This window comes from Zalophus californianus, chromosome 5 (assembly GCF_009762305.2).
Source record: "Zalophus californianus isolate mZalCal1 chromosome 5, mZalCal1.pri.v2, whole genome shotgun sequence".
Lineage (NCBI taxonomy): Eukaryota > Metazoa > Chordata > Mammalia > Carnivora > Otariidae > Zalophus > Zalophus californianus.
The window spans coordinates 390,069-417,991 of NC_045599.1; the positions used below are offsets into that span (position 1 = coordinate 390,069).

The 27,923-nt window shown below is 60.6% G+C and overlaps 1 protein-coding gene across 1 annotated transcript in view; it reads left to right on the plus strand.

Annotated features, from left to right (window-relative positions):
- The first annotated feature begins 2,094 nt into the window (after positions 1–2,094).
- The window catches only part of WNT3A (Wnt family member 3A), a 42,284-nt gene continuing 16,455 nt past the window's right edge, over positions 2,095–27,923 (plus strand). Inside the window, exons 1-2 of the mRNA XM_027624394.2 lie at positions 2,095–2,281; positions 17,520–17,761. Coding sequence (XP_027480195.1) covers positions 2,211–2,281; positions 17,520–17,761 — 313 coding nt within the window. The 5' untranslated portion in view covers positions 2,095–2,210. The remainder of the gene's footprint in view (positions 2,282–17,519; positions 17,762–27,923) is intronic.

The window sequence follows — 27,923 nt, forward strand, 5'->3', positions numbered from 1 at the left end:
CTCTCCCCTGCACCACAGGGGGCTGCCCAGCTCACTCTCCCCTCCCCATCACCTGCGCAGCAGAGGCAGGGGCACGGGAAGCCCAGAGGGGCCTGGCAGGTGAGGAGACTGTGCCCACCAGCTCCATTCTGCATAGAGCCTGCCCTGGCTGGGTTTCTAACCCCTTTGTGTGCACAGAGCCAGCAGCCTCTGGGAGCTCCCCATAAAGGCTCTAATCCCCTGGCCCCATAGCTGGGGAGGTGAGGGCGGGAGCCTGCTGCCTCAGCTTGGGCCCCCACCCCACTCACACAGCCCAGGTCCCCGGTAATGCGATAATTGGGTGGGATTTTCGCTGAGAGAGAGGGGAAGTCCAGAGGAGGGTGAGCCAGCTCCCCTCCCGCCCACCCCACTTCATTCCAGAATCTTCCCTCCTTCCCGCTGCAGGTGGGGGGCTTGCAGTGACTGGGGGAGGGGGGCGGGTAGAGGGTCCGGGCATGCATAGACTTAACTGGATCCCAAAGGCGGTGTGGAGGAAAGTTTCCTTGAAAGAGAAGGGCTCTCGTTCCCTACCCGGGAAGAGACTCCTGACCGGTCACCCGGGTGACCCTCCCCCGAGGCTAGCCTACCTCGCAGATGCGGAAACCACGGCGGGTGGGGGCAGCATGCCTCTGGTTCTCAGCACCAAACCTGGAGGCTCGCATAGCCACCCCTGCCCAGAGAAGGGGCCACATGCCTACCCCACCACCTCTCCATGGGGCCCCCACACTCAGACCAGGTAGCGAGGCACGGCCTGAGGGCACTCGTGAGAGGAGCGGGTGGTCCACAAGAAAAGACACATCAGGGAAGAGCCGGGAGTTGGGATTTCTAGCTGCAGTTCTGCTCCCCTCACCTCCGAAGCAGGGACAGGAATTCCTGCTGTGTTTACCACACAGCGGATTGAGACGGACTGGTCTCCCACCCGGCAGGGCGCGAAGACCCTCTCCCCTGTTACCATGTGCCCAGAGGAAGCTGCGGAGAGTTCAGGATTTGGTCTTCCGTTCCCCAGGAAAACTCCCCTGGTGTCCCTCTCGCCTACCCCAGAAGGCGCAAGCGGGGCTTCGAGGTGGCGCGCAGGGTGGGTACTGGCTAGCTGCTCCTTGAGACGTTGGATAATTCACCTTCCTTCTCTGGTCTGCCCTTCCGCCACCAACTAAATCATAAGGCTTACCTAAATTGTTAGACACCCCTTCTGGCTGAAGAGACTAGCAGAGCGCTGGGCAGACCCCGAGGGTGGAGGTCCCAGAGTGAGGAAGGCTGGGCTGCACTGCCTCGGCTGGGAAGCGCCAGGGACTGGGCGTCCTCTTTCCTGGTGGGGTGTGGGGGAGAACGCGGAGGCGTCCACACCTGCGCTCCCGACCGCCCGTGTCCCGATCTTGACCCTCTGCTGAGGGGCCGCAGCCCGGCCGCCCACCCAGCCACGGTCCCCACGGCAGGCCGCCTTCGCCGCCGCCGCGGTCCGCAGAGGAGCCGAGCGGGCAGCTCCGTTCCCAGAGCACCAGCGAGGAGCGGCTCGAGGTGCTGGCCTCGGACGAACGGACGCCCCTGGCAAGGGGATGGAAGAAAGGCAGGGCAGCCCCGCCACCTTGAGAGCAAGAGACGGAGCGCACGACAGAGCCGCCGCAGGAGCGAGAGCCGGGCATTGCGTCCCATGGCGAGCGCAGGGCGCGCGGGGCTCCACACCACCGCGCCGCCCAGGAGTTCCGAGCAGGCGCGGCCCCGGAACTCGGAGGGGGCGCCGGAGGACCGCGCTGTCCCGAGCCCCAGGCTGCCGCCCGACCAGCGGCCCACCTGGCCCAGCGCGGCTCTTGGAGCTGGCGCATCCCCGCGCACCCCGCAGCCACGGGAGGGGCCGGCCGCCGCCGCCCCAGCTCCAGGGCCCCGCCCGCCCCCTGCCCGCCCCCTGCCCGCCCCGCCCCGGCCCTGGCCCCGGCCCCGGCGGGCGCCCCCCGCGGCGCTGCCCCGCCCCCGCCGTCCCGCGCCGCCCCGGGCCCCGGCCCGCCGCCCGGCAGCCGGCCCACCTGGCGCAGCGCCGCCCTCGGAGCCCGCGCACCGGCGCACACCCGCGCACCCCGCGCACCTCGCGGCCGCAGGAGGGCCCAGCGCCGCCGCCCGCCAGCTCCCAGGGCCCGGCCCGCCCCGGCGCCCGTGCTCTCGGGGCGGACTCCCGGCCCTCCGCGCTCTCCCGCCCGGCGATGGCCCTGCTCGGATACTTCTTATTCCTCTACGGCCTGAAGCAGGCGCTGGGCAGCTACCCGATCTGGTGGTGAGTCTTCCTCGCGTCCGCCTTGGTCTCCCTCGGAGCGGCCCCGAGCCGCCGTCCCCTCGGGCAGGGCCCCGCGGTGGCCCGGAGCCCGCGCCCTGCCCCTCCGGCTCCGCGGGCGAGGGCGGGTTGTTTTCCTTGGCGGCCACTTTCGACCTGTTCGGGCCGGGGCTGGGACGCGGGTGTCGGAGCTTCCGGGGACATTGGTGTCCCGGGCCTAGAGGGGCCCCCGGCGTCGGAAGGGGCGCAGCGGCTGGGGAGAGGCGGGAACACGGTCCGCACAGATGGCACCAAGAGCCAGGCAGCCTGCGGCCAGGGGAAGCCGGGAGGGCGAGCGGGTGCAGCGCGGGGGAGAGGGAGACGTTCCTTAAGGACCGTGTCTTACACACACGCACACCTTAAAACAAAGTCGATGAGACAAGACCGAACAGCTTGGAGCAGCGCAGTTACGTAAAGACAGCGGGACCCGCCGGGAGTCCCGGCCGCCTCTCGGGCCGGCTCCGAGTGTGTGTGTGTGTGTGTGTGTGTGTGTGTGTGTGTGTGTGTGTGTGTGTGTGTGTGTGTGTGTAGGGGGGTGTCCGACGGCCCTCTCCGTCAGCCCCGGTCTGGAGCAGGAGGGAAAGGGGGCTGCCGTGGGAGAGCGAGAAGGCATCCAGTTTGGAGGCTCTTGAGTGAGGCCCCACGTTTGAGAAGGCTGGGGGTTGCATCCTCCACCCAGAGGAGGAGCATTTCAGGGAGAACCTCAGAAATCTGACGATGGGAATGCAGATAAACCAAAGAAAGGGTCCTGAGGGTCCACCGCACATGTATCGGAGCCTGGGGGGAGTGGGGGGGAGTCAGGGTTACCCTCCCTCTGGGTATCTAATTTGGCAGAGCCCCCACCCGCGAAGGTCACCCAGCTCGGGGGCAGGGGAAGGGGAGGAGGTGGTGTGCGGAGTTGCGCTCTGAGAAGCCCAAGATCTGACCAACATAGTTGGGGGGATGCGGCCAGAAGACCCAGAGTTGGAGAGAAGGCGCCCCACACACATGCTTGTGGCCGCGTGCGCGCGCACACACACGCACATGCACACACAGGAACCTTCTCCGACGGCTTGCCTGGAATTATAATAATTACGCCGAGGGGAAGGGGGGGAACCGAGCGAGCCGAAGTACATCTAATCCGATAATAATTTTTCTCTTCGAGATGGTTCAGTAGCAGGGGCTCTCGGGTGGGGACGCGGGTCCAGGCGCAGCCAGGCGGGGCGGGTGGGAGGGAGGGGAGGCCCCGGGCCGGTTCAACGACCTGGGAGATGTGGCTGGGCCGCAATTCGGGGACCCGGGCAGCCCGCTCCGGCGCGCGCGGCACCTGCAGCGCCCTGTCGCCTTGGAGCGTGGGCTGGGGCCGCAGTGCCTGCGGCTGCGGGGACACTGACGCCTGCCCCGCCGACCGCAGGGAGCGGGGGGGGGGGGGGGAGCACGTTCGAGAGAGCCCCGCGGCCCGCGGCCCCCCGCAGGCTTCTAATTAGAACCCGCCGCCGCCGCAGTCCTGGGCGCAGGAGGAAGCTCCCTTCGCCCCCGCGCTACTCCCGAAAGGAAGGGCCCTGCCCCCAGCCTCCCGGCTGCCCCACACCTTGGGATCTCCGCCCTGTCGGCCCTGAGGCTCCCTGGCCTTGACCTACCCCCCCCCCACAGACACACACAGGTATGCCCCCCCGTTTGCACCTGGGCCACATGTGTTGCGTCTGAATGGACCCGCACATGCTCCAATGCAACCCTGCACTTTCCAGGTCCGTGGGGAGGAGCCCTACAGCTCGGCAATCCAGCCAAGAAGAGTCTAGAGCAGCCCTTTGGCGGCAGAGAGAAGGGGTGCCATGGAACCCCCACTCCGTGATTCTGTTTCCTGAGGAGAAGTGCCTCTGGCAGACACAAGCTCAGGGCCCTCTGGGGACGGCTGGTGTGCCCGCAGCCCAGCTGGACAGGGAAGGGAGCCAGGTGCCCACAGGCGGAGCAGAGAGGAGGGCTCACAGAGAGACTCTGGGCTTCCTAGCCGGGGAGAGCCTTTCCGTGTTCACGCCCCACCTGGCGGGGCCTCCCCGGCGGCCCCTCCTTTCCCTGCCCTCCCTGCCCCCCGTGGGGCTGAGGGACCCTCTCTTTATACCTTCTCCCCTCACGCCCAGCCTCCCTAATTGGTCGTTCTGTTTCACCCTAACCCTCCCCCAGATGAAGCTGCTGCCGCCCCTCTCCCCACCCCGCGCATATAAAAGTGAAAGTAAGGAGTCTTTCTCACCTGTGGGAAGACGGGAACGCGAGGAAACAGCCCAAATCGGCAGTAATCAGGCTTTTGAAGTTGGTGTGGCTCCCGGTGGGAGGGGGGAGGGAGAGGAGAGCGGGCGGCAGCAGGAATTCCAAGGGCCACCCGCTCCCCTGTGCCTGTGGGAACGTCCCTCACCCGGGGCGCCAGGGCAGGTCCCAGCCGAGCCGCAGAGAGACACACACGGTCCCGAGACCCACATGTTGAGAGTGCGCCTTGGGGGCCCCTCCTGTGGCGGCAGGCCCCTCCCCTGTCCCCTGGGGAGGCAAGGACTCTCAGGGAGCTCCAGCAACGCAGGAGGGCCCCTGTGAACACAGGATGGCAGCAGGCTCAAGAAGACACACAGAACCCTGGGACCAGAACCCAGGAGGCTCCGGCGCTCCCTGGCGCGCTCTGGGCCCCCTCCTCCTGTGTGTGAGGCTGGGCTGAGGGCATCTTGTAAGCCCGTAGGCCTCGCCTGGTCCCTGCAGGCCAGCCTGGGTGCTGTCCTGCCCCCTCCAGGAGGAGGCCAGGCCCCTTGCCCCCCCCCCCCCCACCAGGCAGCTCTGCCCCATTCCCAGCTGTTCCTGCCCGTTCTGGGCAGCCTGCCCACAGCCATCCGCCCCACACCCTCACTGCCCTGCAGTTACAGCCCCAGTGGCCGGCAGCTGCCTGGCCCTTCACCAGTGGCCGCCGGACCCGGGCTCCCCAGCCCAGAGGCTGTGCCCTGGCGCAGACGGTACCTGGGCTGGCCCAGGACATACCCCTGCGAGGCCACCCCTGGGTCCGGTGCACAGCCTGGAACCTGCTCCCAGTGTAGTGCTCCCTGGTTCTGGCCCTCCCCAGCCACCGCCCCACACACATCCTCGCTGCCGGGGGACTCCCAGCTAAGAGCCCCTAAGCCCTGCTTGCCCCCATGAAGGCCAGGTCAGCCACAAGTGCCCCCCCCTTCCAGAGCCTCCTCTCTGCATGGCCCTCCCCCGGCTGCCCCTCCGGCCCCCACCTGGGTCCCCCCACGTGGCCACTGCTTGTGGGGTGCAGGTGCACCTCGAGTTCAGAGGGGGTGGCCGGCCAGGAGCATTCCCGGGAGGGGGTGCCCTTGTGGGGTGAGGAGGAGGGGAGAGCTGCAGGGGTTCCGTGTCACATGACTCTGACCTGAGGGCTGAGCTTCTCAGCGAGCAGGGCTCCCGCACAAGACTTCCCTCCTGAGTTGCCCTGCCCCTGGTGAGTCTGCACCCCTGCGCCCCTCCCCAGGGTGGCCCTGCCCCTCACTGCTCCAATCTCCCTGCTGCCTCTGCCTGTCCGTGTCTGTCTGTCTGTCTCTCCGTTTCTCTGCCTCTCTGCCAGAGGCTGGTGAGGACAGTCGCTAGGCCATAGGATCGGAGGAATCCAGACCGCAGGTGGACCCCTCTGGTGTCGTAGGACCTCAGGGTGCTGGAAGCAGGGCCCCCCCCCCAACAGAGCCACCAGTGACCATCCTGGTGTCAAGGACATGGTCAGAGACCTGTTGTATGGAACCACCAGGCAGGCAGCCTTCCTCTCTGTCCCTCCAGAGCACAATGCACCTGCCTCCCCCCACCTCCGCTCCCCCTGCCTGGCTGCCCACACACTCAAGACTGTCTCTCCCAGGCCCCAGGTGTCCCTGCATCTCACTGGGCTCGCTCTTCTGTAAGACGATTTTCTGCGGCATTTGCGTAAACCTGCTAGAATGCTTTGTGGCGGAGGACCAGCTGGGGAGCACAATTAGGGAGGAAATGGTCTCGTCAGGGAAGAGCTGTAAAGCCACACCTCCCGCAGTGGGTCCTCGATCAGATCTCCGGCTGCAGGGCAGGAGGGGCCCTGTCCCCCAGGGGCTCTGCCATCGTCCCAGCATGGGAAAGCAGGGCCTGGAAACCCCACTGGCAATGACAGTACCCATCACACTGGAAGTGGCCCCCAGGCCAGAGCCGTCCTGGCACGGTTGTCCACGAAGAAACAGGAAAGAAGCTGAAGACAGGGGTCGCTTGGGGATGACATGGTGTCATGTACTTTTTTCACGCAGCATCTTTATGTACTTCGTAATAAGGGATTAGAAATGTAAAAAAAACCCCAAGCCCAAGTTGTTAGGTCGGGAAGCACCTTCACGTCGGCTGGCAAGCCTGAGTGGGGGCTCCTCCCCGTGGACCACCGTCCCTCCACGCGCGCCCACCCAGCACTGGCCACATGGAGACTTCGCATCTGCCCCTTCGAAGCCTGGTTGAAGGATCGAGAAGCCTCAGGAAGCGGATGTGGGCTCTGGGTCGGATTCCTGAGGATGGCAGTCATGCCCGTACGATGCCGAGAGGTGGTGAGCTGCCCGTCACGGAGGGCAGGAGAAGAGGCCCAAGAAGGCACAGCCTGCAGAGGCCCCGGCGCCCTGACCGCGCCTTTGCAGAGCTAGCTGCGTCCCCAGCTGTGAAATCCCACGAGGGGTCTGTCCTTCCCCTTCTCCACCCTTCAGCCCTGCAGCTTCTCCGCGAGACCCTGTGGACCCAGGGGATGAATGATGGCGCCTCTCCTGTGAAACACAGAAAGCTACTGGGTGGCTGTGCCCAGGACAGGAGGACATGGCTGAGCGTTCCCGCACCCCTGGCGGAGTTCCCAGCTCTGGGGCCGGGTCCCCGTGACACACTGGGCAGTGCTGCCTCAGTCTCCCTCCCGGCTTCCCCAGATGACACCCGGGAGGTGCCTCGCGCTTTGGTGCTTCCACATTCCTTCCCCGAGAAACGTGCCGCTGCCGCCCAGGGAAGCGGGCAAATGCATGGCCGCGGGCACAGGAGCCTCTGCCCGCCTGCCAGGACTTGCTCAAAGTATGTGTCAGTAATCCCGGCTCAGCTGGCGGGACCGCGGGGGTGCTGGGGGGCTGCAGGCAGGGAGGGGTGGCCCAGCATGACCAGGGTCCTGCAGCTCCCCGCCGACGTGCCCTCCCAGGGCCCAGGGAGCACCAGCTCCGAGAGGGATCTTCTGGGCAGCAGGGGCAGGAGCATGGAGGCACCGGGGCCCCCCCGCACCCCACCCCTCAGAGGGTGGAGAGAGAAACAGCCCCGGGGGGGGACCCAAGCAGGTCAGCACCCTTGGAGCCCTCGGCACTGTGGGGTTCCCACACGGCCAGCTCCGTCCAGAGAGGACAGAGCCCGCCCATCCTCCTGGGCAGCCCTGAGTCCACAGGGCCACCGACCAGCCCCACACTCAGAGCTCTGGTCTGGGGACGGGAACCCCATGTCTCTGTGAGACCTCACACATTGTCCCCAAAAGGACCAGCCTGGGGCCCTTGTCTGCAGAGACACCCAGGGTGAGCGTGGGCCCCAACCTCCCTGCTGCCCCGGGGCCTGCGTGGAGTTCTGTGCCCTCGAAGGACAAGATGGGGGAGCAGCACCTCGCGGCCTAGGAGTAAAAGGCCACGCAAGAAGAGGTGGCAGGCTTCCGTGGGGCCTAGAGAGGGCGGTTAGCGGGGCTGGGGGCACAGAGCCTTTCTTGGAGAAGTGGCCCAGCCGACACCAAGGTGCAGATGGACCCGCCATGCCACGGCCCAGCTCCCCTCAGGGAGAGCCTCGGGTAGAATGTGGCCCACCACCTCCCTGGAGAGCAGGGGAGACTGAGGCCCGGAGGGGAAGCGAGTGACCCACGAGCTGGGGCCCACGTCCTGCCCACAGCGCCCCTCTGTCCTTGAGAACCGCCTGAAGCCACCACTGGCCCCGGGACACTCACGGCCACAGGCAAGGGCACCGCGGTGACCACAGCCCACGGGTGCCCCATGCCTGCTGCGATGTGCTGCCCAAGGAAACCGAACAGGTCCAAAGACACCCAAGAGCTGGCTCCCCTGCTGAGACCTGGGGGGGCCAGCGCATAGGTGTCTCCTCCATCTGGGGCTCTGTGCCCAGAGGGGCTGGGAGGGGCCGCCCCAGCCCCTGGCCCTGGCTGCTGCGCCGTCACGGCAGAACCCCGGCGGGTGACGGCCACCAGCCCAGGCTGGGTCCTGGGCGCCTCCTTCCCCTGCGTGTTCCAGCCAGCACCTCTGCTCCACCCTGAGCAAGACGGCCTGGCAAGGCGCCCGGCCTTCCGACGCGCTGCCCTCCGCGGGAGGGAGAAAACCATTAGCGCTGGCGGGCGGTGGGTGTGGCTCACATGGCCCCAGCCACAGGCTGGGACTGCAGTCGAGGGGCCACTCTCCAGATTGCACGCGTGCGTGCTCCGGGTGGAAGGTGACACCCCCTTCCCGGGAAACAGTAGTGTTCACCGGCACCTGGAAGCCACACCGAGCCCGCCATCTTCCCAGGACTCACATCACCCACACCTTTCCTGGGATGATAGCAGCGCCGTGCAGAGGTGTCAGGTCCTGCTTGCGCTTCGCCTCTCCGCTGCACGTGGTCTGCATGTCGGGGACCTCCTCCCAGGCCCCGGGGAGACCGCTGACACCGGCTCTCAGTCGTCGGCCCCTCTGCTGTGTGGACGGCCCTGCAGAAGGTCTCTTGGGGCTGGACTCCGGGGCTCAGGGTCAGAGGGGGAAGGAGTGCCATGTCTGGGGGGTGGGTGCCTTCAGTGTGGGACGCTCTGGTTTTGAGGGGCCTTCGGGTATCGGGCGAGACGTCCAGCCGGGCAGCCGGGTGTTGGCGGCCGGTGCGGGTGTGGGTGCCTTCCGGGACGGCACCCTGCTCTGCAGGGAAGTGCAGTGAATTCCTCACGGGCTGAATCACAGCACCAGGTGCAGGGTGAAGGAAGTGGGTGCAGCAAGGGTGGGGCAGCCCCTGCCCCCCCCAGACCCGCAGGACCACTGCTCAGGGGACTACCGCACCCCCCCCCCCCGCCTGCTGCCCATGAGAAGGGTTGGGACCTCACCATGACCTAGACAGAGGGACAATGGGCTACAAGCCCCAGTCGCGCGTCACCTGGACACCACCACCCCTCGAGGGAGCGGCCCTAAGTTAGGTGCCTCCCTTCCCTATCTGGAACCATTTGCACACCTGCAAACCCTGTGAGGCTGAGGGGGCAATTGGGGGATTAACCCAAAGCTCAGTGTGGGCTCCTGAGGGTTTGTGAGGCCTGGTCCATGCTGTGAACTGTCCAGTGGCCCCCCTCACAGTACGGGGCAAGAAACCCCGGTTCGCCTCCGCAGGGCCTGGGAGCGGGCAGCATCACCCTTCCGGCCACCTCCTCAGAGACACCTGGGGTGTGAGCGGACGAAACCAGGGCACAGAGTGTTCTATCGCGGCCGGGCGGGGGCAGGCACAGGCCGTCACTCACGCTGACCCTCAATGACCAGTCAGCAGTGGACATGGGGCTACACGGGGCCCGGGAGGCTCGTGGTGCTCAGGGTCGTTAGCACTGGCCACGTGAGTTTTGTTTATAGATATGACACATATCGGACTTGTCACAGTCTGGTGTTTGTTCCCCCAGACTGCGTATGGAGCCCTGACCCCCACAGTGACAGTGTTAGGAGGGGGGCCCCCACAATGGGAGTGGTGTCCCATCAGAAGAACAGGAGACCAGGGGTGACCCCGATACGTGAGGATCTCGAGGAGGCACTGTCTGCAAGCCAGGAAGACTCCCCACTGGACCCCAAATCTGCCGGCACCTCGATCCTGGACGTCCAACATCCAGATCAGGAGAACTAAATGCCGCCCGGCCTGTGGCATTTGCTGAGGCAGCCCACGCTTCTGAGACATCTGCCCTAAGTGCTATTTGGTCTGCAGGGTATGCGGTACATCCTAAGGGCGGCAGAGTATACAGAGAAGGGGGCCCTGGGGAGGCCGTCCTGCCACGTGAACACATGGACATGGGCCAAGATTCCTGGCCCAGGAGGTCCCGGGGCGCCATCCACAAGGTCGTGTGGGTCAGAGGGAGTCAGGTAGCGGGCCATCTGAGCCCGCGGCCACACAGGTGACCCGACGGGGCAGGTGGGGCAGCTGGGAGGCTGCTAGTGGCTAATGGTAGGCAGAGGCAGGAGGGATGCCAGGAGCCTAGATGGGAGAAGTAGCCAGCCTGCACCAGGGATAGGCAGCAGACAGGGGAGGGGTGGCACGGGGGACAGGGGAGGGGTGGTATGGGGGCAGGGGAGGGGCGGTAGGGGGACAGAGGAGGGGCGGCATGGGGGCAGGGGAGGGGTGGTATGAGGGAAGGACGGTAAGGGGGGGCAGGGGAAGGGTGGCACGGCAGGGGACAGGGGAGGAGTGGTACAGGGGCAGGGGAGGGGCGGCACGTGGGAGCAGGGGAGGGGTGGCATGGGGGCAGGGGAGGGGTGGCAGGGGCTGCAGGGGAAGGACGGCAGGGGAGGGGCAGCACGTAGGGGGGGCAGGGGAGGGGCGGCAAGGGCAGCAGGGGAGGGACGGCAGCGGGGGCGGCACGTAGCGGGGGCAGGGGAGGGGAGGCACGGGGGCAGGGGAGGGGTGGTATGGGGGGGACAGGGGAGGGGCGGCGGGGGGGCAGGAGAGGGGCGGCACGGGCCGCAGGAGGAGCTCGGGAGTCAAGCACAAAGGCCAAGGCGGCGGGCGGCGGGGGGCGCCGTGTTCACCGCTGGAGCTGCACAGCGGGGTCGGTCCCGGGTCTAAGCCGCTCGCAGGGCGCGGAGCGGACGGGACGCGGGTCTCCGCGGCGCACCCAGGGGCCACACTGCAGGGCTTCCAGCGGCTCACGCTCACACCCGCAGGCTCGCGCTCTGCAGGTGGCACGTCTGGCTGGCTCATCTGGGGTCCCCACTCGGGTCTCCAAGTGTCAGCCAGCCTGGGGAAGAGCGTGCTCCCGGCCTCACCCACTGTCACCCTTGGCTGCTTGCACTGGGGGGCCTTGTGGCTGCGCGCTCCGGGGCGCGCTCTCTGGTCCGGGGACGCGGCCTCCCCGTCACAGGGCCGGCGGCCGCTCTGGATGCCCCAGGTCTCCGACTTCTGCTCCCAGCAGAGGCTGTGCTTGGAGAGCGCACGGGGGGCTTAGGGAGACCCTGATTCACGTCTGCCACACCGCGAGCAAGCGTGGCCTGTCATCCTGTGCCGGCGGTCGGGTGGGGCCTCCCGCGGCCAGTCGGAGTCTGGGCCTGGCGGGGCTGCCTGCTTCCCCGGGTTCAGAGCCCTGGGTCCCCTCCGGAAAGCTCCCGAGCAGCCTCGGGGCTCCAGGGGTGGGGCGTGCGCCCAGGACCGGGAGATGCCATCGTAGTTTGCCGGTGCGGAGGGACCGAGGGCGGGCGGGCAGCAGAGAGCGCAGAACGGCCGTCTCAGGAGACAGCGGGGACACTGATCAGCCACAGCGTGGCCTCCCGCGTTCGCGCTTTGCTGCAACCCTGCGTCAGCCCTGTGACTTTCTTCCCCGCTTGGTTGGGGAGGGCTTGTCCCTGGTCCCACCTGCACCCACCCCATCACGCTCACATCTTGGGGTGGAGAGACCACCCCGGTGCCTTGCTGTAGGCCATAGGCCGTCTTTCCGCGGATGTCCTTTGTTCCCGGATAAGACTTGGGGGCCCAGCAAGCGCTCGGTGCTGTTGCATGTTACAGGCTCGGGCTCGGAGAACTTGGGGAGACATAACGCACAGGGACAATGGCGCCCCTCTCCTACTCGGTGCCTCCAGTCCCTGGCGAGACCCCTGGACAGGCCAGTGCATCACCATTCCCCAGAGGTGGCCACAGGCCCCTTGCAGCCCCTGATCTTCCGCTTGGAGCCTCTCCCCACCCTCCTGTCCTGCCCCTGGCCTTACCCAGAGCGCCCCCACTTCCTCCCAGAAGGGTGTGAGAGGAGGGAGTTACAGATTGTGGTTTTCCCAGCGCTGATGGATCGGGGTATCTACCTTCTCTTTAGGAATTTGGATCCTGGGTGTGTGGGGGCATAGTGCACGTCCAGTTTGGGTTTTTTCCCTCACTTTATTGAGATATAACTGACACGTATCACGGAGAGAGGTTAAGGTGTACATGGTGATGATTTGATATGTGTATATATTATGAAATGATCACCACGTTAAGAGTAGGGAGCAGCAGTTGAACCTTTAATGTTTTCTTTAATGGCTCCATCTTGCCTTTGAGGCCAATCCAAATCCGGTGACCTCTCCCCGCCCACGACACTGGCCCCCTCGTCTGCAGCTCTCCACCCTCCTCAGGCAGGGTCTGCAGTGCCCAGGCCCCCTTGGCCACCTGGCTCTGGGACACCAGCTCCTCTCTGGAAGAATTCAAGGAGGATCGGGCGTCGGGTCCAGAGTGGGTGGGAGAAGAACCCGGCCAGGGTTGGTGGAGTCTGGAACAGCTGGGGCAGCATCTGGGCTGGCACCCTGGCCTCGCTCCCCGGCTCCAAGAGGTGGCGAGCCGGGGCCTGCCCAGGAGGAGGGCCGGCCAGGTGGAGGTGCTGGGGGTGGGGCGGGCAGGAGCTGACTCAGCACCCCGGAACAGGGCCGCTGCCAGCAGTGGGGAGCTTGGAAGTCCCCGCTCTGCTTCCCCTGGAGGGTGGCTGGGGGCGTGAAGGAGGCCTGATGGCAGGCAGCAGGAGATGCTCTTCCCTGCTCCGACCTGGGAGGTGGGGGGCCCCAGGAGGCAGGCTCTGTGCTCTGTGCTGCAGGTGTGGGGCTCCGGGGTGCACCTTGCCCCCCTCCCAGCCCCCACCCAGAATGAGTCGTGGCTCTGGCATCTGGCCAGGGAGCCAGCACCTCAGGACTGACAAAGTTGGTCTTTTTCCCCACTCCTTCTGAGTCTCCAAGCAAACCAGCACATGCAAGCAAGAGAGAAAGGATCCAGTGCATGGGTTTCCCTCTGGGCAGACTCTCCGCCCCCTCCTGGGCTGGGGCAAGGCCGGGACAACAGAAGAGCAGGCCCCAGGGAAGCATTCTGCCACCACGGAGCCACGACAACCGGAGACCCCCCCAGCGCTCCATCCGAGAGTGTCCTGAGGTCAGACCAGATGTAGGGCCCGGCAGGAGCACCCGTGTGCCCACAGCTCCTCTGCCTGGTTACCCCACAGCTGAGCACCCCCTCCAGCCACCCATCTGTTCATCTCCCAGGCTTATGCCCCTGAGCACTGGGGCCGGCTTGTCAGTGTTACGTGATCCAAGTGCCAGGGAGGCCTCCCGGTTCACGGAGTGGAGGAGCCAGAGTGGCCGGGGCAGCCTCACCTGCAGTGACCAGCTCATCCAGCTTACGGTCCTGCACAAACTGCGACAGTTGGTCCCCAGCCTCGCCCCACCAGCTGGCCTCCAAGGCACCGCTCCTGGGGCTCCTGGATGCTCGGAGGTGCACAGATTGAAAACCATCAGCCTGGTCCCGTGGTCACCTCCCGGGCCTGCTGTGGCCTCCAGGATTGGCTGTAGCAGCCCCTTCTCAGTCGGAGGCAGAAAGGAGCCTGGCGAGGGAGCAGCCAGGCCACCGGGAGGGAGGCAAGGGTGGACTCCTGTATGGGAAGGCCGCAGAGGCTGCAGGAGGATCCTGAACCAGAGTCCACCCACCCCACCCCAGCACCTGCCCTCACAAGGCCACCTGGCCACTTGCTTCTCGGGGACCCTCCCCCCGGGTCCCTCCACTCATGGGCGGGGGTGTGTGCTGACAGTGGGTGAGAGCGGGGAATGCAGAGCGGGGAGGGGGCACGCGGCCTGGGGGCCCGGGACAGCGTGCGCTCCCAGAGCCCTTGGCGAGGAGCCCGCAGAATTGCTTTGTGCTGGGCGGATGTGGGAGGTGGGGTTACCAGGGTTACCACCAGAGATAGCTCACGGTGGAGCAGACACCTGATGTGAGCCTGCTGCGGGCAGGCCGTGCACGGGCTCGGCCGTGGCCCCTGGGGCCATGACAGGGGCAGCTTGGTGGGTGGGGGCATCGGACCTGGCAGCACACAGGTGAGGGTGCTCTGAGGGAGAATGGGGCTGTGGACAGGCTCTGTGTGGGAGCTCCAGCCAGAGCCACAGCGGGTCACACAGAGCAGGTGCGGCCTGTCTCCCCATACCACCCCACTGCCTCCCCCGTCCTCCCTGCCCCCACCCTGTGCTCTGGCCCAGCCAGGCCCATCTTCTCAGGCTGGATGCCTCACTTCCGCCCCCTGGCCCCCGAGGTCAGAGAACCCTGGTGTCGGCCGGCACCTCTCGACCCTTGCGTAGCCCACGTGCCCAGCTCCCCTCCCATCCCGCCACCCACCTGCTCGGCTGCTCCCCTGGGAAGTGCGGGGTTCCCTGCGGTCCTCACTCGGAGCTGTCCCTGCAGGCCAGGGTAGGAGAGCAAGGCCCAGACCACAGCACAATTTCTAGAGAAGCAAGACCACACCAGCCGGTGAGGCAGAGAGCTGGTCTTTCTGGAAATTGCGGGGTTCACGGGACTGTGGGGGCAGTGTGGGGGCAGTGTGGGGAGGGTCAGGTCTGGCCCGTCACTCGGCACTCAGCATGGTCTGCAAGTAGTGAAGGAACCAGCCAGGGAACAAGCCCATCAGGGATGAGCCAGACCCCCCATCCCAGGCCATACTGGGCGGCACACTCAGGAGCCGGGAGGCCTGCGATGTCTGACACGGGGTCATGTCTGGTTTGTGTGGCTCATCAAGGCACTGGAGTCGGGACAGACGGGACCTGTGGGGACTGTGCCAGGGGAGGGGGGGTCAGATATTGGGGCTTGAATGTGGGAGAGACGCACGCTGCCAGGAGCGTCATCTGAAGGTGTGGACGATCAGAGACATGGGCCCACTGCCCACGGGAAGGAGGCTTGACTCAGGCACCCCGCGGCAAGACGCTGTGCTCTCCTGGGGAGAGCCAGGTTTGAACTGTTAGGTGGATGTTCTTGAGCAAGGGAAGGCGAGGACACGGTGGCCGTGAGGGCATGCCCAGGAATGTGGGGGACACACGCCCTCGGGGGGCTTGGCCAGGAGAGCACCGGCAGAGGTGGGAAAACTGCCCACTCCCCAGCTGGCTTCCTAAGTAAGGCAGAGCGGCCGCAGAGGGAAGGCCAGGAGGGTGGCCTGCACGGGAGCAGGGGAGCACGGCACTAGGCCTGGCTGCAGGGACCAGGGGGACACAGCCTGGGTCGGGGGAGGGACCGCCGGAAGTGGACGACCGCGCAGGGCCTGCAGGGCGAGCGGGGAGAGCCCACAGAGCGGACTCCAGCAGGACCGCGGTGAGGCAGCTCCGGGTGCTGACGGGCGTGGGCTTCGAGCCTCAAGGCAAAGCGGCCTTGAAGATTTGGAAGGAGGAGGAGCGAAGGGTCAAAGCATCGCCTGTGTATCTCCCGAGGGCAGGTTTGTTTCTCTGACAGACAGGGCCCCCGCTTGTGGCTCTGACCACATCTGGATGGAAATGGGTTAAAGTCAAGGTAGGACTTAGCTGCGGTCACGGCCATAGGCAGCTGTGTGGGCTGCTAAGGGACCCAGAAGCCTCTGTCCCTCCTTCTGTCTGGGTGCTCAACCTCCCAGGGCACGAGAAGAGCCTCTGGGGTTCAGCTGAGGCTAATGAGGCCGTCATTGACTCGGCTTCTCCCCCAAAGGAGACCCAGGCCCTCCCGCCTGGAGACCCCCAGACCAAGCTACCAAATAAGCAGGGACCTTCCTGCCAGGCTGGGGGGCTTCTCTGCATCTCCGCTCCGGGCCTGGGACGCAGCGCACCCAGCAGCCCAGGGGAAGGAGAGCGATGGGAGAGCGCGTGCGAGACCGACCCCAGGTGGCACTGGGCGGAGGCGTGCAGGGGCGGCGGGATCCGGGGTCACCCGGGGGGGGCGGGCGGGGGTGTGCCGGGGCGGCGGGATCTGGGGTCACCCGGGGGAGCTGGCGGGGGCGTGCACGGGCGGCGGGATCTGGGGTCACCCGGGGGGGCGGGCGGGGGTGTGCACGGGCGGCGGGATCTGGGGTCACCCGGGGGGGCGGGCGGGGGTGTGCAGGGGCGGCGGGATCCGGGGCCACCCGGGGAGCTGGCGGGGGCGTGCAGGGGCGGCGGGATCTGGGGTCACCCGGGGGGCGGGCGGGGGTGTGCAGGGGCGGCGGGATCCGGGGCCACCCGGGGGAGCTGGCGGGTCGTCCACGGGCGGCGGGATCCGGGGTCACCCGGGGGAGCTGGCGGGGCGTGCAGGGGCGGCGGGATCCGGGGTCACCCGGGGGGGCGGGCGGGGGCGTGCAGGGGCGGCGGGATCCGGGGTCACCCGGGGGAGCTGGCGGGTCGTCCACGGGCGGCGGGATCCGGGGCCACCCGGGGGAGCTGGCGGGGGCGTGCAGGGGCGGCGGGATCCGGGGTCACCCGGGGGAGCTGGCGGGGGCGTGCAGGGGCGGCGGGATCTGGGGTCACCTGGGGGGGCGGGCGGGTGCGTGCAGGGGCGGCGGGATCCGGGGTCACCCCGGGGAGCGGGCAGATGTTACAACTTGTCACCCATCTGATTGTAGAAGCTCTTTCCTATATGTCCGCAAAAGGACCTCACACTTTTTCTTTGAAATCAAGGTGTAATTACATACAGTAAAATGGACACAGTGTGGTGGGTCTTGACACACAAACACGTGTGTAACCAACACCCCCATCCATCACAGAGTGCTCCCATCACCCGGCCCGGTGCGGTCCGGTAGAACTTTCCACAGGGACCGGAAGGTCCCATTTCTCACCAACCACCTTGGTAGCCACAGCCACGTTGGTTGGTGGGACTGAGAAACCAAACCTCTCTCTTCGTTTGTGGTTTCACTTAATTTAGGTGTCACAGGTGCGTGCGGTGCGTGGGAGGCGTGAGGGGCAATGTTCCCTCAGGCGCCCTCCACTTGGGCTGGTTCTCCAACCTGAACTCAGGAGGACCCCGCGCCCTGGTTTCTGCCCCCGTCCGCGACTGCGCCAGCCCCCGTCAGCAGCGCACTGCGCTCCGTTTCTGGCCGGGCCCGGGGAGACAGTAGCTGTCCACCCGTGCTTCTGTGGGTGCGGACCTGGCTGGCTCTGGGCTGGTGCCGGTGTTGCGAATGTCCCCGGGGTTTTGGCCGCTGCTGCGCCCCGTCTGGCCGGGCTCACTCCCTCCTCTGAGCACCCTCCCCCCAGCTGACCGGTCTCCTCCTCCCCAGGTCCCTGGCCTTGGGGCCCCAGTACTCACCCCTGGGCACTCAGCCCATCCTGTGCGCCAGCATCCCCGGCCTGGTCCCCAAGCAGCTGCGCTTCTGCCGAAACTACGTGGAGATCATGCCCAGTGTGGCAGAGGGCATCAAGATCAGCGTCCAGGAGTGCCAGCATCAGTTCCGCGGGCGCCGCTGGAACTGTACCACCGTGAACAACAGCCTGGCCATCTTCGGCCCTGTGCTGGACAAAGGTACGTGGGGCGCCCTTCACGGCCTTCGGGTGGAGGCGGCAAGCCAGGCGGCTGGCGCCGCAGGTCCAAGCAGCCCTCTTCATGGGCAGGAGCCGCCCTGTCTTGATCCGCCTCAGTGTCTCCCCTGTGCTCCTCCTGGGAACGGCATCTCCAGCAGGTTGACCTGCTGCGCAGACCTCATTCTCTGCGCATCTCCCATGCTCACCTGTTCCGGGGGTTTCCTGGAGCTTGGAGTGAGGTAGTTTCATGCAGAGGTTCCTCCTGTTTCCCCTTCCCCAAGGAGAAGGCTTCCCACAGGAACCAGGCCTTCAGGGCGGTCTTGGAGAGAAAACACAATCTTTTTTTTTTTTTAATGGGGGTAGGGGGAGGGACAACAGAGGCACACTTCAGGAGTTATCCAGTGTGCCAAGGCCAGGGAGTTATTTTAGGAAGAGGTAAAAGACAAAGGTTGGGTATTGGTTAACTTTTGGTGAAGAGCAAATTTTCACCAAAGATAGTGGTTTGCACAGTAATAACCATGTGATGAGCGTCCCAACATCTGCCAATCAGAGGGCAGCCGGTGCTGCACTCAGCAGGAGCCCCTGAAAGTGGCCTCTGCGATATGGTGGCTGGGGAGGGAGAAAGGCTCCTTTCCCTCAGCATGATGTTTTCAGGATCGGTCCACATGCCCCATGGGTCAGCACTTCCTTCCTTCCCATGGATGAATAGTATTCCCCTGTGTGGATCGCTGCATTTTATTATGCATTCATCGTTGATGGTCATTTGGGTTATTTCCACCTTGTGGCTGTTGTGAACAGAGCTGCTATGGACATTTTTGTACAAGTATCTGTTGGAATACCGGTTTTCAAATCTTTGGGATATATTCCTAGGAGTGGAGTTGTTCTGTATAAGACTTGGAGGAAACACCACGCTGTTTTCCACAGGGGCTGCACCATCTGACGTTCCCATGAGCAGTGCGCGAGGGTTCCAGTTTCTCCCCATCCTCACCACCACGTTATTTCTGCCTCTTTCCTTATCCAGCCCAGTGGGTGCGAAGGGTTATCACATTATGGTTTTTATTTGTGTGTCTCTGATGGCTGATGATGTTGAGCATCTTTTCATGGGCTTGTTGGTCATCTGTATGTCTTCTTTGGAGGAGTGTCTATTCAAATTCTTTGCCCAATTTTTAAAAAGATTTCTTTACTTATTTGAGAGAGAGCACACATGGAGGGGAGAGGCAGAGGGAGAGAAAGAATCTCAAGCGCTGAGCACAGAGCCGAACTTGGGCTTGATCCCACGACCCTGAGATCATGTCCTGAGCCAAAACCAAGAGTCGGATGCCCAGTTTACTGTGCTACCCAGGCGCCCCTGCGCAGTTTTTTAATTGGGGTGCTTGCTTGTCTTTTTGTTGTTGAGTTGTCCGAGCTCTTTATATATTCTAGACACTGAATTTTTATCAGATCCATGATCTGCAAATAAGTTCTCCCATTGTATAGGTGGTCTTTTCATTGTTGTGACAGTGTCCTGGAATGCACAAAAGTTTTAAATTTTGGTGAAGTCCAATTTATATATTGAAATGTCATATCAAAGTAAGCATTGCCTAATCTAAGGTTACAGAGACTTACACTTATGTTTTCTTCTAAGAGTTTTATAGCTTGATCTTTTACATTTAATCTTTGATTTATAGGGAGTAAATTTTTGTGTATGGTGTGAGGTCAGGGTCCAACTTTATTCTTTTGCATGTGGAAATCCAGTTATTCCAGCACCATCTGTTGTTGAAGAGATTATTTTTTCCCCATTGAATGGTCCTGGTCCCATTTTCAAAAATCAATTGGCCATGGATGTATGGATTTATTTCTTGACTCAATTCCATTCCTTTGGTCTATATGACTATAGACCAATTCCATACTATTTTGATGGCTGTAGCTCTGTAGTATGTTTTGAAGTCAGGAAGTGCCAATCAAATCCTCCATTCTGTTTTTCTTTTACAAGATTGTTTTAACAATTTGGGTCCCTTGTAATTCCATATGAATTTAGGATCAACTTCTCCATGCCTGTGAAAAAGGCTTTTGGGATTTTCATGGGCATTACATTCAGTCTGTAGATTATTTAGGGGAGTATTGCCATATTAACAATAATAAGCCTTCTAATCTATGAACATGGGATGACTTTCTGTTTATTTAGGTCCTCCCTGGTTCCCTCTAGCAACGTTTTGTAGTTTTCAGTGTATAAGTCTTGTACCTCCTTCGGTAATGCATTTCTAAGTATTTTTTTTTCCTTTTTGATGTTATTGTAAATGGAATTGTTCTCTTATTTTCCTTTCTGAACTATTCATTGCTACTATATAAAATACAAATAATTTTTGTTTTGATCCTGTATCCTGCAACTTTGCTTAATTTTTTGGTAGCTTTGAGAAGTTTTTTGTAGGTTCCCTAGGATTTTTCTACATGTAGGATCATGTCACCTCTGAATGGTAACATTTTAATTCTTCCTGTCCAATTTGTATACCGTTGATATCTTCTTCTTGCCTAATTGCTCTATGTTGAGTAGCAGTGGTGAGAGTGGGCACCCTTGTCTTTTTCCCGATCTTAAGGAGAAACATTTCAGTCTTTCACCATCAAGTAAGAGGTTTGCTGTGGGTTATCCATAACGGCCTTTTATCCGGTTGAGGAAATTCATTTCTATTCCTCATCTGTTGAATTTTGTATCATGAGAGGATGTTGGATTATATCAAATGCTTTTTCTGCTCCAATTAAGATGCCCACATTGTTTTATTCCTTCATTCTCTTAACGTGATGTGTTATTATTGGTTGATTTTCCTACACTGAAGCATCCTTGCATTCTTGGAATAAATCCCCATTGGTCATGGTCAATAATCCCTTTAACATGCTGGAGGATTTGGTTTGCAAGCATTTTGTTGAGGATTTCTGCATCAATATTTACAAGGGACATTGTTCTGTAGTTCTCTTTCCCTTTAGTGTCTTTGTCTGACTTTGATATCAGGGCAACACTGGCCTCAGAGAATGAGTTAGCAAATGTTTCCTGCTCTTCTGCATTTTGTAAGAGCTTGAGGAGCATCGAAGTTGATTCTTCTTTAATTGTTTGGTAGGATCCACCAGTGAAGCTTTGCTTTCTTGGGAGGTTTTAAATTACTGGTTCAATCTCATTACTTGTTATAGGTCTGTTCAGATGTTCTATTTCTTCTTAAGTCAGTTCTGGTATTTGTGTGTGTCTAGGAATGTATCCATTTCATCTCGGTCAATGTTTCATTTGGAAGGATAGTCTTGCCAAATGTAGAATTCTTAGTTGACAGTGTTTTCCTTCAGTACCTGATATATATCACCACTGCCTTCTGACTCTGGTTTCTGATGAGAAATTGTGTGTTAGTCTCATGCAGAACCCTTTGTACCTGACACGATGCCTCTTGCTGTTTTAAAGATTCTCTTTGGCTCTGTCTTTTGATGGTTAATTAAAATATGTCTCAGTGTGGATCTCTCTATATTTATACAACTTGAAGTTTATTGAGCTGCCTGGAAATATTAATTCAAGTCCTTTATCAAATTTGAAACTTTTGGGCCATTATTTCTTCAAATATTCTTTCTGCCTATTTCTCTCTATCCTCTCCTGCAATGTGGTGTTTGTTGCTACATTTGATGGTGTCCCACAGGTCTGTTCATTTTTCTTCATTCTTTTTTCTTTCTGCTCCTCACTGCATAATTGCAGTTTCACTATCTTCAGGGTCACTGATTCTTTCTTCCGCTGCTCAGCTGTGCTGTTGAAAACCTCTAACAAATATTCTGTTTCAGGTACCATACTTGTCAGCACCACAATTTCTATTTGGTTGCTTTTTGTCATTTCTATTTCTTCACTGATATTCTGTCTTTGTTGAGACTTTGTTCTCTTGGTTTCTTTTATCCCTTTGAGCATATTTAGGACAGTTGATTCAGAGTCTTTGCCTGGTACATCCAATATTTGTGCTTCCTTGGGATACTTTCTGGTAATGTCCATTTTCTGTGAATGGCTTGTACTTCCTTGTGTCTTTGCATGCCTTGTAATTTTTTGTTGGAATCTATGCCTTTTGATCATTATGAGATGGTCACTCAGGAAATCAAATTCTTTCCCCTCCTAAGTCTGGTGTGCTTGCTGTGGTTGTAGTTGCTTGTTTGTTTAATGGCTTGTCTTTAGCTTGTGGTCAGCTAGTGGTTTGGCAAAAATTTCCTTAATGTGTTGGAGGGGAAAAAAAAGAAAAGAAAACCAAGCAAAGAAAGAAGACTTCTCTGGTCTTTGCAGATTTTATGTGTTGTGCAGGCTGTCAACATTAGCTTGTCTGCTCACAGCCCTGCCTTAGCCTTTGCTTCCTGCCTGCACTGAGCCTGAAGATCAGCTGTGGATAGAAGTCCACAATCTCTCCTGAGCATGCTCTCTGCCCTTGGTGTGCACATGGCTTTAACTCTCCTGGTACACACAGCAGCTTTTCAAACCCTTCATTCCCCAAAGCAACTGTCCCCAAACTTTTTCCCCCAGATGGTTACTATGTCTATTGTTGGCCCCAACTATAATTTTTTGCCCCACACGGCAGCACTTGTTCATTTGATTTTCAGTGTTTTCCAGGATTATCCTCTGCTTAGCCACTGTTCTACCCTGAGAGAGCTCTGAGGTAGGCATGTTTTTCAGGTCAAAACACACAAATTCTTGAGGAGCAGCCTCCACTCTGCTCCTTATGGAACCATCCACCCACATGGGAACAATTCACATTACCACATCAAGACTTCACTGTGCCAGGCAGGGTGGTGCTGTGACCAAATAAAAATGCCTCAAAGCTCTTCTAACTTGTCAGAGACACCTTTTCCTTGATTCAGCATTTGCTTGGTTGCTGAAAACCTTGACTCCCTTCCAGGGCTCTGATAGCTTTGGCTCTGACAGTTTCTGCCCCATTCTTTCCATGTTTCTGTGGAGGGATGGGCCCTTGGAGCTCCTCACTCTGCCAGTTTGCTGGTGCCACTCCATACCACCTTTCCCAAACTGGCCTTAGAGGACAGACAGTGCCACGTTCTGTTAGTGGAGGCAGTTACAAAGGCCTACTTGGGTTCTAGGGTAGGGGACCCAGGCCACACCCTTCAGTGGCATATCGAGGTCCCCAAGGGAGACAAGCATGAAGGATGGAACATGCACCGGTGCAGCTACCTCTGGAATGCAGAGGAAGGAAGGACAAGAGATGTCTGGGAGGAAGATACACTGGGCCCTGGGACCGCTGGTGTGCATGGAGGAGAAGACAGCTGAGGAGGGGTCCCGAGAGTGCAACCAAGCATTGCATGGAGGGTTGGTGGTGCCAGATTGCATTTGTTCAAGGGCCTGAGGCTCCCCTACTTCAGCCCCACAGGCCATGTAGGGAAGGGAGGGGGAGCACACCATGTGACCTTGACTGGTGAGTCAGTTGGCTTCCTGGGGTGTCAGCGTCCCTGTCTATAAAATGGGAGATTAATTGCCACTCAGCTGACTTCACAGAGCTGCTGGTAGGGCTAATTACATGGTAGTCCCCACAGGGACAGCTGCTGCCAAGTGTGGGAGGAGTTAGGGTCACAGGTTGCTGTGGTACATCAGCCGTGTGAGGGCCTGTGTGTGTGTGTGTGTATTTGTAAGTGTGTGTGGTGTGGTGTGGTGTGCATGCATGTTGTGTGCATTTGTGTGGTGGGTGAGTGTACACGTATGGTATATGCACATGTGTGCATGAGTGTGTGCATGCATGTGTATGGTATGCATCTGTGAGCACACATGTGTGTGAACGAATGTACACATTCATGTGCATGCAGGTGTGTGCAGATGTGTGCGCACATGTGAACACACCCGTGTGGCATGGTTGCTACCCACACAGGTCCTCCGCTGTACCAGTGGTGTTGTGGCCTGAGGAGGTATATTCAGCTGGCCCCTAGTCACCCCTGAATGCTTCCTACTCCCCCCGGGTGAGAAGAAATGTCAGGGATTTCAGGAAGGAGATGGGAGCCTGACCTACCTGAAGAAGCTGCTAACTGGGTGGTGGAGGAAGGCAATGTCAGGCAGGGTCAGACCCCACCTGGAAGCCAGGAAAGGAAGCATGGGCTTACTTCTGGGCTCTATTCTACCCCATGGTCCACATGTCGGTTCTCTGCCTGTTCTGCAGGACAGTTGGAAATCAGGAAGTGTGAATCCTCCAGCTTTGTTCTGCTTTTTCAAGACTGTCTTCACTATCCAGGACCCCTTGGCATTCTGTATGGATTTTAGGATCAGCTTGTCAGTTTCTGCAAAAACAAAAGCTCACATTTTTAAGGAGTGTGTTGAATCTGCAGATCACCTTGGGGAATATTGCCATCTTGATATTAAGCCACCCAATCCATGAACATGGGATGTCTTTCCATGAATTTAGGCTTTCTTCAGTTTCTTTCAATGACACGGGCACTTTTCAGCATACAAACCTTGCGCTTCATTTGCTAAATCAGTTCCAAAGTATTTCACTCTTCCTGATGCTTTTGTAAGTGGAATTGTTTCCTTAATCTCACTTTTGGATTGTTCATTGCTGGTGCATAGAAAAGCATGATTGGTTTCTAATATCGAGCTCATGCTCTGTAATGTTGCTGAAGGTTTATCAGTTCTGAGAGATGTTTTGTGCGTTCCGTAGGATTTTCATATCATTGGCTAACAGGAACAGTTTTCCTTCTTCCCTCAAATCTGGATACCCTTTCTTTTTCTTGCTCCTTGCCCTGGCTGGAGCCTCTGGGACAATGTTGGGTGGCAGTGAGCAGAATGAGCACCCCTGACTTCCTCCTAATCTCAAAAGTGGCTTTCAGTCTTTTACCACTGAGTATACAGTTCTTAAGTTTTAAAGATCCAGGTGTGAGGATCTTCACTCATATCAATCGACCGGTGACATGAGAGAATTTTGATATAATGTGGCTCTCAATTCTTTGAGTTTTTTTCTGAGTGATATGTGACAAAAATCGCATAATGATCTATTAGCAAAAAGTTTTTAAAATCTGTCAGCTTGTGGCCCAGCTGGGTCCTCCTTTCACTCTGTGGAAAACAAGTTGGATGATGGCCTGATTTGCACGGAGCTCCACGGCCCAAATGTTACCAGCATGGCCCGGAAGCCTGCAAGTCCCCTCCTGGGACAAGTGGGAGATGGTGGTTGTAGGGTGCAGGCAGAGAGGAAGGGAGGGTGCCTTGGAACCACCCATGCTGTCCGAGGATCCTGGCCTATTTCCATGCACCCCGCTGGGACACACAGACCTGCCCTGGAGTCCCCTGGGGTCAGCCATCATTCCCACTGGGATGCGGCATCACCCCGCCCCCCCGCCGGCCGCAAGCTCCATCCTTGCCCCATATGTTCATATATTGGGCTGCATCATCTCAGAGCCAAACCCACAACTCTCCAGTTATGCTCAGACATGCCTGCAAGCTCCTCAGTCGGGGTAGCCTCCGAGGGCCCTTGGCCTCTTCACCCACTCTCTGCCACTCTGCCCTTCTGCATTACCACCCCCCCTCCCCGGGCCCTCTCCCGGGGTCTTATCCACTCCCCACCTGCTTTAGACATCGCTGCTGCGCACAGACTTCCCTGCCCATCCAGAGCGACCTGTCTCTGCACCCTGTCCTCACTGCTCCCCACAGTCTGAAACTGGCTCCATCCCCGCAATCCCCATTCTCTCCAGCTCCATCTCAGCTTTCAGCCCTCTGCCCAGGCCCCCAGAGCTGCCCCACGTTTCCTGACTCCGTCCCCACCACCAGTCTCCCGGGACAAGCACCAGGCCCTGCAGCGTACCCTCAGGTCTGCTGGGGTACCCTGTCACACACAGCAGGTGTTCATGCAGCACAAATGGAAGGCAGCTGCTAGGGGGGTGCCAAGGAGTGCTTGGCACAGAGCTGGTGCTTCAGAAGGAGGTGCTGAGCGGATGGGAGGTGGGCTTCCCAGGGGAGGTGGCACCTGAGCTGGATCTCAAAAGTTTTTCTCTCTCTCTTTAAAACGTATTTACAGTGCTTTCTGGGGGCTGTGCTAAGTGTTTTCACACAGCAGGAACTTGAGTCCTAACCCCATCCAACCAACTGCTGCTAGGGTTGCAAGTGAGGACGCCGAGGAGCGGTGCAGGGGTCGGGCCGGGACTCCTGTGTGGGGGTCTGTGGGGAGCTGGGAATACTTGGCAGGGCTCTGGGAGGAGAGCGGAGCTCTCTGCTGGGACAGCAGGCCCTCCTGGGCCCAGGGGGTGGGCACCCAAGGAGCAGACAAGCCTCTGGCTTCTGGGCTGTGGTCCTAGAGAGCTCCCACCCTCCCCTGCACCCCCTTGTTCCTTGAAAGCCTGTGTCCTGGCCCCTCTCCTGCAAAATGTCCACTTACACCAATGTCCATGTCCCCTCCCAGGACCCCCCCATGTCCACTCCCCTCCCCCAAGTCCAACTCCCCACATCCACCCCCCATGACCCCCAGGTCGCCCCCCCCATGTCCACACTCCTTTCTCTGCCCTCCACTCCCTCTGCCCCCTCTTGTCTGTTCCCTCTCCCCCGACCCTTCTCCCATTTCTGCTGGATGAAAATGGCCTCAGCCCCCAGGCCCTCACCGCTTGGCTTTAATGGAAGGAGAAAGGCCCCTTTCCCCCTTGCCTGCTGCAGGGCTGAGAAATGGCAGAATTCATTGTGGCCAAAGAGCTGAATGGCCCTCGAGGAAGGAGCCGCCAGGTACCCCAGAGAGAAGCCAGCTCTGGGAGGCCATTGTGGAGGCCCCAGCCTGCCCGCCTGGCCGCGCCTGTGGTAATCAATCTGATTGGATTAGGGTCAGGGCAACCCTAATCGTGTCAGAGGTCACCCAGGCTTTGTGGCAGGGTCCACGGGGCGCCTGGCCACCCCTGCTGAGGCGGCCTCTTGAACAGAGCTTAATGCCGCCCAGCCAGCTGAGGAGAGGGGCCCAGCCCTGTGTGGACGTGTGCGAGCGTGTGCATGTGTGTGTGAGCACGTGTGTGGGGGGCTGGCTGTCTAGCCTGGGGCTGGGGGCTGGGTCGTGCAGCCGGACCTCTGGAAGCCGCCGGAGCAGAACGTGGGGTTGGGCGCTAGAAGTGAGCCCAGGCTGGGAAGAACTGCCCTTTGCCCTTGCTCCAGAAGGCAGCAGACCCTGTGTAACTTGCGTTGTGGGGCGGAAAGCATTTGAAGAATTTTGAGTGTGTGGCAGCTATCTGTCCCTCCAGGCAGGCCCCCAGGCACCTGAAGGGCCTGCTTTCCCCGAGAGCTGGCCAACACCTCCTCTTGACCGCCAGGGAGGTGAGGGAGGGGGTGGGGAAGACACAGGGCAGGCAACACTGGTCCCAGGGCTCAGTGCCCCAGCAGACAGGCCCACTGAGGCCCACTGCCAGTCTGGAGGAGGTCCGGCGAGGACGTGCCCCCGAGGGAGCTCAGTGGCCACCGTGGCATAGGTCCAGGCCAGCGGGCTTTTGGGGAGCACATAACTGCAGGAAGAGGGGAACGGGACCCTTGGTGCCTGTCCCCCCAGCACCCCAGCCTGCATTGTCCACTCACTCAGAGTGGCTACCCTGGGGTCTCAGGGCCAGGGGGACGCTGGGCCTGCCCCTCTGCATCAGGGAGCAGGAGTCCCCAGCAGTATCCGGGGAGGGGGCTTCACTGCCCATGCGGAGAGATCAGCTGGCCCTCACCTGGGGGTCTACACCTGGACCTCACCCACTAGGCAGCTGAGATGGGGGCTTAAGGACGATACCAGTCAGTCCTGGTCCATACTGCAGGACTCCGTGAGCCTCTGGGGAGGGGTCCACAGGTGTCAATCACGTTTTCAGCAAGGGTGTGCGCTCCCCCAGATGGTGACCTTCCTTCGCAGCCCCCTGCCGCTGTCCTTGGTCAGTCTCCTTGAGGCCCTGCGCTGGGGAGGAGGTGGTGGGCACATCTCCCCCCGGGGAACTCCCAGAGGAGCCCCTCCCCGCGGTCGAGCTCCAGGGGGTGGTCTGCCGGCCGCCCTGCGTGTCTGGGGCCAGCTCACAGGCTCGGGGCTGGGGCAGGCCGGCCAGGACGGCCCAAGCCTCAAGCCGCAGGGCTCAGGAGGGGCCGGGGAGGAGACGCAGGCCCTGGGGGGAAGCGGCGTCCCGAATCCAGGTTGCGACCCCTGACCCCCATCGGAAAGTGTTTCGGTTCGCGGTGGCTGGGGGGCTCGGCCGGTCTCCAC